Source organism: Harpia harpyja, chromosome 5 (genome assembly GCF_026419915.1).
Source record: "Harpia harpyja isolate bHarHar1 chromosome 5, bHarHar1 primary haplotype, whole genome shotgun sequence".
Taxonomy (NCBI): Eukaryota; Metazoa; Chordata; class Aves; order Accipitriformes; family Accipitridae; genus Harpia; species Harpia harpyja.
Window position 1 is genome coordinate 47555938 of NC_068944.1, and position 12312 is coordinate 47568249.

General features: G+C 41.1%; 1 protein-coding gene across 3 annotated transcripts in view; it reads right to left on the reverse strand.

Moving 5' to 3' along the window:
• The window catches only part of ZNF704 (zinc finger protein 704), a 110770-nt gene that overhangs the window by 17897 nt on the left and 80561 nt on the right, over positions 1 to 12312 (reverse strand). For all 3 annotated transcript variants that reach the window (XR_008235190.1, XM_052787096.1, XM_052787095.1), the window contains exons 6-8: positions 11758 to 12019; positions 6646 to 6750; positions 1175 to 1269 (exon numbers count right to left, since the gene is read on the reverse strand). Coding sequence is in view for 2 of the 3 variants with exons in the window: in XM_052787096.1 (XP_052643056.1) it covers positions 1175 to 1269; positions 6646 to 6750; positions 11758 to 12019 (462 nt within the window). In the remaining variant the exon portion in view is untranslated. The remainder of the gene's footprint in view (positions 1 to 1174; positions 1270 to 6645; positions 6751 to 11757; positions 12020 to 12312) is intronic.

The following is a 12312-nucleotide window of genomic DNA, read 5'->3' on the forward strand; positions in this document are numbered from 1 at the left end:
GCAGCACGTTCATGTGTGCTGCTTCTCTGTCGTCCCCAAGTCAGCAAGGCAGGCAGTATCCGCTTTTAAAGCTATAACGATTGTCATGTCTTCCATCTTATAACCACACACAAAAGGTCACAAGTTTAGAAAATGATCAAAGTAACTGTTAAAATGGAACTTTTTTTATTCAACACCTAGCAAGCCAGCAAACCTGAGGAGCAACGCTACAACAAGTAACCCAACGCTCGCTACAGCAACGCCATCTGTCCTGGCATCTTTAAATCAAGTAACTGTACAGACAGAATTGTTTAATACCTGTATTACATGCTGCGTGGCACACATGGGAATGGCCTGGCGATTCCTGTCTTGCATACCTATATATTTTTTGTACCTAACGTTCATTAATGGGCACAATCCATGAATTGGGAAGATCCTAAGTTTGGTTTGTAGCATATGCAATGATCTGAGAGTCATGAAGAAAACGAAAAGCATGAAATCTTCCTTTTGTCTTGTTTTAGGGTACAGTCACCTTTAGGACTGTGAGAAACGAGGAGTTTCTTTACTGTAAGAAATTTAGCGTGTCGGTTTGATTTTTTAACATAATGTTTTGAACACTTCTAAAGCAGGCTCCATTCAAACATCAGTTAGCTTTAACGGAATTGAACGTAGCTTGTGTCTAGGAAGACAAGGTATAAAAAGCTTTGCTTTGATCTGATTTATTGTAAGATACGGTCTCTTACAATTCAGTTGAAGCCAAATACCATACTGACTGAATGGTGATGAACACACATGACAGCCCAGTCTTTCAGGGAAAAAAGCAAAGCCACATAATGCAGTTCAGGATGCTTCAGCTGGAGCAGTGAACCTGGGCAGCGTTGCTTTACAGGGCGATTTAGATCTGCATCTGAACTCCAGACACGCCTGGCAGAAGGCCTGCCGTTTTGCTTCACAGTCTGCCTTTTTCATTTTGCAACAACTCACTTTCCCCTGAACTTTACCTTTGATGGTAATGAAAAGCAAAACAGGTCCAGAACACTTACTCTAAAGGATTCTAGTAAGAAACTGCCTGACAACTGCAATCACAGTTGGCGGTGTGGTTTTTCTGTTTCTTTGGCCACTGACATCTTATTTACTAAATGCCCTCCAGGTTCTGAGGCTGCTGGTCTGTCAGCAGGAGCTAATGGTCCCATACCTCAAGCCAAATGCTACTCTAGGCGGTGATGAAAGAACTGTGTGGGACTGTTTCTGCTCTCCACTCCCTGCAGGACGATTATGAGTTGGTGAGACCTGTCAATACAGACAAAAAAGCTGCTTATGAAGAACATACACATATGAATGCAGTATAAACACTTTTGCCACAAAATGCAATTCATGATGCATGGTGGCAAGGATACCCAGGGAAGGTTATTACGTAACATACAACATAAGTAAGTTGTAGGTCTATTTAGAAAGATGACCATTTAGTATTAGGTACATTGTATTAGCTCCATTATGTTTCCCTGTACTTCCCATCATCCAAACAGAGCAAACCAGAATACAGATCGGCATCATTTCAGATTTTGGGAAATACAGAAAATGCATTCATTCTTCTTTAAGAACTCTGAATAGCTCTTATGAAAACTTTCTCCAATTTAAGCAAAGAAAATAACTGGAAAAATAAACTTCGGCCTGTGCTGAGATCAATACCAGTAACCCCCTGTTAAATAAAGGGATTTCACATGTTGCTCCCATCTGTGACTTGGCACTCTTTGTAGAGAGACAGCCTTGGAGCAGGGGGTTTGCTGCAGGGCAGTTACGATGCAGCCCTCAAGGTTTTAATAGGAGTGCAAGGCAGCCCCTCTGATCTAACAGCTAACAAGATGTACTGGATTATTTCCTTTATTCTGCACTGTAAACCTTCTCAGCAGGTGTCCTCCTTTGTGAATGTTCCCGAGTGAAGGGTGTAGTTTGGTCTTCTGAGACTTTCCAAATAAGCCTCCTACATGAGCCTGCGGGTTGGCAACATTATTTGAGTAATCACATGGCATAAAGCTTGGCCTTAAATAATTCCTAAATTATTTACTGCTAGGGTCTTATTTTGCTCCTGGGTGAAGGCCACAACCACTTTACATCTAAAACACCAGAAAAAATTTATGAACACTCATTTTTTGTTATGTACAGAACATAGCAAGCTTCACTTGGGCATCTGCCGCACAGAGTCACTGCCTCCTGCAGCCAGGAACTGCAGATACTGTCATAGTTACCTGCATTGCTATGACTTTTCACTCCTGTCCTTTTCAAGTCTCATAATACCTGGAAGAATGGGAACTGACCTGACTTGAAAAGAGTTACTGAATGTGCTTTGATTTTTGATATAAAGTCTATTTTATAGCTACTCCACAGTAGCAAAAAACTAATACTTGTAATGGAGTGCAGTCACTCTTTCAACTTTCACTCTTGGCTGGTAACTACAGAAATTTCTGATTTAACTGCATGTGCAGCTCACACTCTGAACATGTTTAGACCATTACTGACACATCTCCAAAACTTGAAAGAAGTTTCCCCTCTCTCTGCCTGCTTACCGTAAGTCATGTTTTATACATCCAGAGACCACACTAACTCCTTCTGTCCTATCACTCCAGATTATTGAGGGCAGCTTGTTGTTTTCCTAACTTTTATCAACCACTTCTCTTGTTTTACCTAAGAATGATTGAAACACTGAAGATAAAATGCAAAGCAGTAACACTTTTCTAGTCTTTGGCATTTACCACACACTGCATGGTTTTCCAGTCATTGCCAACAACATCTCTAGTCAATTCTGCTAGGGTTCTTAAACATTTTAAAAACCAGAAAATTTTTATAGCTACCACTACTAACCGATACTCAACATATTCCTCGGTCATCATTGAACAAAGAAGTACTTTGATGGCCTTCTATGTTATAAGCAATTATCCTGATTGCTTCTAAACATAGAACAGGCCTGAGCAGTAATTGCAGCATGCAAACTACGTCTCCCCTCGCGTTCTCCAGAGAGGGTCTCTCTGCACGATGGTTTCCACGGATTGGCATACCAAGGCAGCTAAACTGCACTGAAGTTTAGCTTTAGTGTATTTTGATACACTTTGCAGCAGGTCTAAACAGTACCACTTAGCTGTACTCCTTTGTAGGTGACACTAAGAGCAGATTAAGAGGAGGGCGTGAGAAGGCAATCCTTGCCCTCCAAGGCTTTTCACATTTGAAGTGTTGTCTAACACAGAGAATGAATGGGAAACCATAGTGTTTGTTTGAAGCGAGGACCTGGAGTTTCCAGTTACATGTCCTGGGGGAAACTATGGTTACAGAGAAGATTTGTGATCTGTAAACAACAGATTATTGAACTTAGATATCTTCTCTCCTGTTCAACCTTTTTGGGTCTTATCAGCAGGCGAAGACTTTTATCCTACATCACATAAAAGTGGAACTATATGGTCATTATGTTAAGTCCTCCAGTAGCAACAGATACAGACTCCACTGTTGCTCATCCCACTTGCATCATTTAATCCGTCTTCCTCGTCCATCCCCACGCTGTGCCTTACTTTTTCTCCTCATTCAGTCTCAAGCGGTAGAGCAAACATGAACTTGTCCTTTCTGCTTCATGCAGAGAATCGCAATAGCAATGACTCACAGCTGTGCCAACACTCAACCTTCTCTTGCACCTGCAAAGTTATCTTGGGAAAATGGTAAGAAAAAGTGTATTTCCCATCTGCCTTGGGAATCTAACTTACGCGTGATTCAGAGCACAAAGTATAACAACTTTCGAGGTTCCCCTTATTCTTCTAGATAAATGCCTATGGTTAGATGCTGTGAATACCCCTGAGCCTAAAGCAGCCACATACTGAACCCCGACTGATCCAGCTGTACATACAGCTTGTTTTAAGGCACTTAGGAACTCACTGATACGCACACTCATGTTCACAAAGGCCTTTTGGTGCTGCTCTGCTAAAGACTGCCCAAAAGCAAGGACTTAATGCAAGTCATGATGTCTGTCTGAACACCCCCATTCCCAGGACAGCAAGCAGGGAGTGCTCAGTGTCATCAAAATTCAATGTGCACAGGAATGAATGGGGAAACACCTAAGGTAGGTGTCAAAAAAACCACAAAAGAAAACTATTTTGAAATTTTGTCTCAGTCGTGAACTTAACTGCTGACCTACGGGTCTAGAAAGAAGCCTGTTCAAAACCAGGATTCAACAGCCCTCTAATGGGTCGAGGACAGAATGGCCCCATTCCAACATTACTAGTAATGTGAAGAAATGCGTAGACCTACGCACTTTTGGAAATCTGTACCTAATCCTTTACTGCTCAGTGGTTTGTCCAGGCCAAAAAAGTCTCCCAAAGCCATTTTAGAAAACTGTCTGAATAAATATTTAGGGTCAGGCAGAAAGTAATGGTTTGGACTTACTCTCTGAAGTTCCCTTGGGTGCTTACAGATGTGCACCTAATCTCAGGGACCATGTATGTATACAGTTGCATGAGTTTATGTATGCTGGCTCTGTCACAGTCTGGGCTTAAATAAACTTTGTAAGAGAAGGAGAAAGTCCCCTATACTATAGCTTTCCTAAAGTAGTTACACTCAGTGTAAGGGTAGGAGTTGACAGAGCCCTGTTTTTATAAGGCAGTATATAATTTACTTTGAAACAGGAGAAATGAAACTTTTATTTAATATAGAGTAACATCACTTTGCACTTGCACCCTCACACACTGCACATGATTTTCCACTGCAGGCAAGCCTTTGTAATTCATAAATGATCTCACTGATGACAGAACAGTCAAATGTGTGTAAACCTACAAGGGTTTTTTTGATTTTTTTTTTTTTTTTTTTTTTTGCTGAACAGCCTTATAAATCTTGTTAGACAGAGATATAAAGGCAGTTCATATGGTTCCCTAAGCGGTTTATAATTCTGCCATCATCACTGCTTCCCCAGGTTTTTGTATTGGGATTATTTTTAAATTGTACTTAAATCATTGGCATCTCCATACAATTCTCAGAAAGTGATTTGGCATTTCTTAAATTCTTTTGAGAACTCTCAACTCTACAGCCACAGATCAACATTGTTGCGCGAACAAGTAAACTCAACACATACGTGTCTAATCCTGTCCTCTTAAGCATCTGATTTACAATGTGGCTAATTGCATTTTTAGATTCCCAATATTCCTGGCACCAATTTCTGCTACTCCACAAAAGGAGCCAGTTTCATAATTACTCCGTATCAACCCCATTGTTGGGAAATCAAATTCTCGAGGAACTTTATGGATAGCACGCTCTGTCAAGGCACTCTTGTTGAAATTGCTGCCAGCATGATGTCTTTCACTGTTAGTTGTTCCTTGATGGAATTTAATAAATATTCATTGGCAGAGTGCAGTGTAATTGATTCAGCCACTTTCATTTTTTTATCAGCCCTGCAGGATGCCACAGCCTCTGCAGAAAATCTCCAAGATTTGCCAAAGGTTGACAGTAAGAAGCTTTAGAGATTCACTTGGTGAAGAAAAGGGAGGGAAACAGTATCTCTTATTGCCATGTCTAGTATTCACTGTCAGGAGAAAAAAAAGCTATATGGTTCTTTGGATGAGCAATGTGCCCTATATAACACACTTTAAAATTCATAAATTCATAAAGTGTAATATTAAAGTGAGATGTTATGATATCAAAAAGGTTTATGATTACAGAATATCAATTTATACTGAAAAATGCTTTCCAATAAAAATTAGGATACGCTACATTAATATTTATTTCTATTTATTGTACAGAAGATTTTCCATTACCCATAAATAGTGATTCACGTTTACATTTAGTATTCGCCATGCTAGGCACTAGAAGCCTAATCCCTTTGAACCCTTCGTAAAGGTTTTTAACTCCCCCTACAGTATCTACACCTATATTGCGTGACGTTTAGGACTACTGGAAGTCCATGTTTAAGCAAACATCGCATTTCTGCAGTCCTGCTCATGAAATTAGGCCTTGTACACCAGCTTTTTTGAGGAAAGGGTCAGAGTTGAATTTACATCTAATACATACATCTAATACATCTTCATTAAAAAGTTGTCAAACTGCAATATGTATTAATATCAAAGTGCGATATGTATTAAACGTATTTTCTGTATAAAGCAACAATTTTCTGCTGTCGGTAGGGGCTACATATATGTAGCCTCCTAGAATCAGACTTTGCATTTTATCTTATTGTTTCTTTCAGTTGCCTTTCAAATATGCTTCATCTTCAGAGTTCATTTAGGTAACAGCCCTACTGCTTGAATCCATTTAGCCTGTTAACATAACCATCACCTTGCTGATTTTCCATCTAGTTTTGTAAGAAATCTTTTAGTGGCACAAGAAGGAGCATATTACAGTGCCATGCTCTGCACCTACCAGAACAGTCTTTTGTAAGCATATAGTTTAAAAAATGTATACTATAGATCCAATTCTCTGCTTGTAGACACTGATGCAAAAAAAAGTAACTGTACTGAATTAGAGAGACTGGCAAAAGTGTTAAAATCAGCCATGCTGGCAAACTAGGCATATATTTAATTTGTTTCTTTTCAGTATCTGTTATGTCAACTTTACTTCTATCGTGAGACAATGTGAAACAAAACTAAAAGTTCTAAAAACTTATTATTTTTTTCTTTCTTTCTTTTTTTGTCATTCACTTACTGGAATGCCGGTGAAGGTAACTGGAGGCGACTGCCAAGAGATGCTAAAGCTACTGCCATTGGGAGTGAATTTTGCTGACCCTGGAATGTTCACCGGAGGAGTGGCCTGTGTGAAAAGAAAATATTATTCCAGTAAGAAGAACCATTCCTCTTCCAAAGCATTTCAAGGGATCTTTCACTCCTTGAAACTGTAAAGCTATGAGAGACTTTCTGGGGTGGAAAAAACTGCATGGTGACAAGCACTTTACCCTTATGAGAGGGATAATCATGGATAAGCCAGTAAGAAGGGACATATTTATATATCACTGTTCTTAAAACCTTGTTTAGAGAAAGACGATAGCTCTCATAAGAATCCATGCAAAACCCTTAAAAGCTAGATCTGATAAAAACCCACAGAAAATCAAACATCACATACAAATAATTTTTAAAATAATGCCAGCCAGCAGCAAAAAATATCACAAATGATCACCTGTTCCACAGTGATAAACAAGGCAGTATTTAAACTGATGGCAGCTGGTTTAAACAACTGAAGACCGGTTGGCAAGGCTTCTTGGACAATAGGGTTAATGATCAACCGTAAGGGATGGCCATTTCTTGTTTATTAGATATATGTTAAGAATCATCCCAATTAAAACAGTCTTCCCTATTAAAAAACAAGGAGCTGAAAATCATCCTTGGGATTCAAAAAACCAGCTCTTAAAAGACTAAGCTAAAGCAAGCATTTGAAGGACCCCTGGGCCCCTTGAACTCTTATGTTCTTCCCAGCTGGGCTGTAATACCCAGTGCTGCCCTGGGGTGCAATACCTGATAATGAGCTCAGACTGTTGAGCATCTTTCATCTTGTGCCTTCCCTCTGGTTTTCTCACTGGGCTATGAGCCCTCAAGAATTCTTCCCTGACCCTATTTGAATCCCATTTAATTTACAGAGTCAGGAAATTCACACCTTTGCAGTTACCCTGCCTAGCAGGGGCACGAGTGGCCACCATGAACACAGGCTCCCTTTGACTCTTGAATTTCAAGCTTTCACCACAAAAAACACTCCTTGGTTTATAAATAAAGTGCTATTAAAAATGAGCTTTTACTTCTGCCTTTCAGTTGCCTGCGCCTGACAATAACGCAATACACTTATTTAAGTAGTGTTTGTGTTTGAGGCTGCTGAAGTTGTCTCACCACTTCAGGGAAGAGAGCGCTTCTCTGAGCCGCCAGGCAGAGAGAAGTGATGACAAACTACAACCTGATAGTCCCCATTAAAGATAATCTTCAGAGTAAACAAGTGCTGAAGCAATCCCTGGAGTCTCTCCAAGGAAAAGAAACCGAGACCACCGGATGCTTCTGTCTGCGGCAGCGATGCTCTGCAGGCTGCCGAGCCTGCTGACGGCTCCAAGAGAATCCATACAGACATGTGGAGCTAACGTCCACTGAGCTCCATAAAACATAAAAACCTTGCTGAAAGGCATCAAGAAAAATTTGGCAACTCCGGATGGTACCAGTAGTGCTTCATCACAACCCTGAACAACGGGAAGGAGTGAACGACCACAGCACTCCTGCCAGAAACAACTGGAGGCAGCTGGGTGGCCAGCGAGGTGGCACTGCCCCTCCTCAGCATCCCACCAGGACATCAGCTCAAAGCCGGGGTCAGCATGGCGACTTCCTCATGTATTTGAATAAGACCTGCAAGGGAAATCCTCGACGCTGGAAGAGCCCGCCTGTAGCTCCTCTGTAGCTAAATTTAACAGGTACAGGCACTAGTTTCATAATAAAATATGAAGAATGAGAAATTTAAAATTGTTGTAATTTGCAGTTGCCTAAAATACCATGGTGCTCAATTCTTTTTTCTCGGTGCCTAAATATCTACCTCAGACATGATCAGATTTAGACAGTCAATCACCTTGTTCATTTGTTTCCCAGACGTGCGTCTTTGCTGATCAAGCACAGTCACCTTTTTCAGGCTAACATTTTAGACAACTTCTTCCCTAAGGTAAGCAACCATAACATTACAACAAACTGAAGAGTTTCTACACCTTGATCGCACTTTGCTTAGAGACCTCCATCTAATTTCCAATCAAAATGTATTCATAGTTAATTTATAATTATTTATTTGTGCCAACTGCCCTTATATCTGAGATAGCACACGCTCATTCTCTTCCCCTCTCATGTTTGTCCTCCCACTTTCTTCCCAGGCAGCAATCCCATCCTCTCCTTGCCCCTGCTTTGCCCAAGCCGTCAGTCCCTGGGCTGCAGAGGCCCCCCGTGTCTTCCCTGCCCTCTCTCTTCACTCTGATCACCTTCTTTCTACCTCTTCTAATTGGAGCCTATCATCCTTGAAGTTGGTTGACTGGAACTCTACTCAGGATCTCAGTTGAAGTTATCCAGGGGTCTTGTAAAATGGCTTTAAAAATCCCTGTCTCTCCCAGGTATTTCTTAACCAAGAAAGCTGACAACTTTTTTCTTCCTCCACAACTCTATTATTGTTGGCTCACGATCATTCTATGCTTGATTAATGAACATAGGTTTCCTCCTCACGTAATTTTCTAACTACCCCAGTTTATAGCAGAAAAATCTCATTAGTTCCTAAGGTGCAGGACTTTGCATGTTCTACCATAAAACTGCATCCAAAACCCATTATTCTTAAGATCACCCAGTCACGTAAACATGCTGTACAAATCCCCGTACTGCTGACATCTCCCGAGTTCTTTATCAGCAAAGTTTATTATAGTATTTGTCTAGTACCAAAATGATTAATGAGATCAGGCCCAAATACAGCTTTTCATTCAACTGCACTAATAACGTTCAATAGTCCTTTCAAAATAACTTACCACTGCTCTCCCTGACTCCCCAGCTCTCTCTCCTACACTAAATCTAATCTCTAGCCCAACAAATACTGCCTATATGTTTTAAGATCAAATGCTCTCCTTGAATCCAGAGGGATTTATTCTTCTGTACTGCTGCTTTGTTGTTTACAAAGCTACCTTCTCCAAGGAAGATTAGACTGTTCTAGCATAATCTTTCTTTGGGGTTCCTCCATTGCAGTTCACCTCATTTGCTGTACTTTCCACAATTTCTTCAATTATTCTTCTAAATCTTTCCTCATCCATAGGAGTGGGTCAGAGAAGAGAGTCAGGACTTGCATGCTCACTTCCCCTTTACACCCTTCTTACTACAGGTATTATATTTGCCATTTTCCAGTCATATGGGAAATGGCAGTTAAGAGATCTGTTTAGGATTCTTGCAACCCAGCTTTGGGTTCCATATTTTTTTCCCTTTTTTAACAGGAATCCTGGGATTAACATTATTCAGCCTCCCTTATCCGAGTTCCTTGAGCTGTGAATTTTCCCTCTTCACTGCCAGTGAAGTAATGTCCACCTTCATGTTCTCATTCATATGAGAGATTGTCTTCATCACTACATTGTCATTCAATACTTTCAGTTTCGATACAGATACCGGAAGTAAAAAAAGTTTTGAAATTCTGTACGTGGCTCACTTCAGCAAGCAAATGGCAGGAAATATGGTGGTATTACAGATGCTGTTGTCACCTTCTCTTCTATTGCCTTTTACACAACAGATTACTCCCGAGAATGCCTAAATGCTGTGAGTCAAAGCTGGGCTCAATTCCTCCTCTTGCTGGTGAGAGTTGAATCTCCAGCTTGGCTCCTGGCGAGCGCTCTTCTTGCTGGGCTAGAGGGACCCTCACACAGGATGCCGCTGCCCTGCCCTGCAAAAGCTGCCTCCTTTCCAAGGACAACCGGAATGCTTGCGCAGGGACTCCACCTCCAGCTTCCAACTAGAAAGCCTTGAACAGCGTGGACTGTGTCACACCTCGCTGATGAAATGACGTATTGAAACCAGAGCAACGTGAAAAGGAGACAGGGATCAGACACTTGCAGTCTTGTGTCATGGAATACATCAATTCAAATCCAATTCAAGAGGCTTAAACATTTGAACTAGGATTTCCTTAGGCAAGTGCTTTACGCCAAGGCTGCTTGCTTATAAAAAAGGATTGAGTCTCCAAATTGCAGGGAAGACTGTCATAACTGCAAATCCCAAATGAAGTGAGACTCTTCTCAGCAGACTAGACTTGGTGCATCACTCTGAGAGGCAGGGCTTAAGCTAGACTGAGAAGAAAGTCTTTCTCCTAGCTGGCTTGATCAGTCCTGAGGTTGGTGTGCCACTCGATGCAGCTCCCACCTGAGATGCACCCATGCTTTCCACCGTGCACAAGAGTCTACAACAGCCTGTGAATTCTCTGTGGTTCCCTCTGCCCTTTTAGTGGGCCTGCTCCAGACACACAACAAAAAGGTTTCGTCTGCACAATGCTGTATACAAAAGTTATTGCATCTGATAAATTTAACAGAGTTCAAGTCTCCGGTGCATACGCAGGTCATGGACCACACTACTTCAAAGCCTCCATTCTTCTTTTCTCATATGGTATCCAGACCAAAACATGTCAAATTTTAGTGTGCTTTTAAAATTAATGCTTTCTGTCTGAACTTAGTTGGAAGATTTTGGAACAGCAGTTTTTGGATCTGATTGGATTTTTGCCATTTGCAATGCACTACCTCTAAGAGTAGGAGGATATCATATATGCCTTTTCATTCTTCCTGCTCTACTTCACATACGCAAACTGACATCTCGCACTGTACAAATAAAGGAAATGAATTGTTCCCGGCATCCCTTGGGTACTTGCCTACAGACACATCCAGTACAAGCAGAGCTGAAATGAAGACTCTGGGAGGGATTCGGCTGACTGAATGAGAATTTTTACAATGCCCAAGACCATATCTGAGCACGTCACCTTGGGCCCTCTTTATGGTCAGTGGAGAATTAAATACTGTAGGCAGTGGGATACACAGAGCAACTCTTCTCAACCTGAAGTATGCACCTATGTGTGGCTGGATAAATAGCACCCCAAAATCTAAGGGGAGCACAAACAAACAACTAGCTCAGAAGTGGACATCTAAATTTAAATGAGACGAACCCCTTGGGCTGCCCTGAAAACTTTTCAACTCATTAAAACTAGACTTGGCTTTTTAAAACCCAAACACTGTGATCTGACATTTCTTTACACATTAATGACATTAGTGTAATCAACGGAATTCACTCTCACTAGCGTTACCTGGTAAGCATGGTCCGTGTGTACGAGGTAGAGGTTGGTAGGAGCTGAGCGGCTCAGAGGTGTCATCAATTTAGTCTCGGTTTTGGCACAGGAAGTTTCAGGACGGATCGCGTCTTGGGTGGGAAAGGAAGGAGGAGATGCTAAAGATGGAGAGACTGGGGAGAGACTGCTTAAGCCATCAGCTACTGAGTCTGTGTTGAGCCTGATTTCTGTATAGTAAAAATCCTCCTCTCCATCGCTGTAATCAGACTCTCCTACACGTCTGTATCAAGACAAAGAATGAAGGACTGATTAAATGAAAGTAAGAACCCCAAGGTAAATTTTAAGTTCTAGATGCATGAGCAAATACATTCATACTGTCAATAAATTAATATTCCCAGTTTCAACCCTACCTACTTTATCAGCATTCTGGCTGCAGGGAAGCACAAGAGGAAAAGAAAATCATCTAGTCTGAAGGCAAGAGAAGTAGGAATTAGATTTTTTTTCTTTCTGTGTTATTCTTGACTAATTCTTTGACCTTGGAGTAGATGTTTAACTTCTATCCTTGAGATTAAA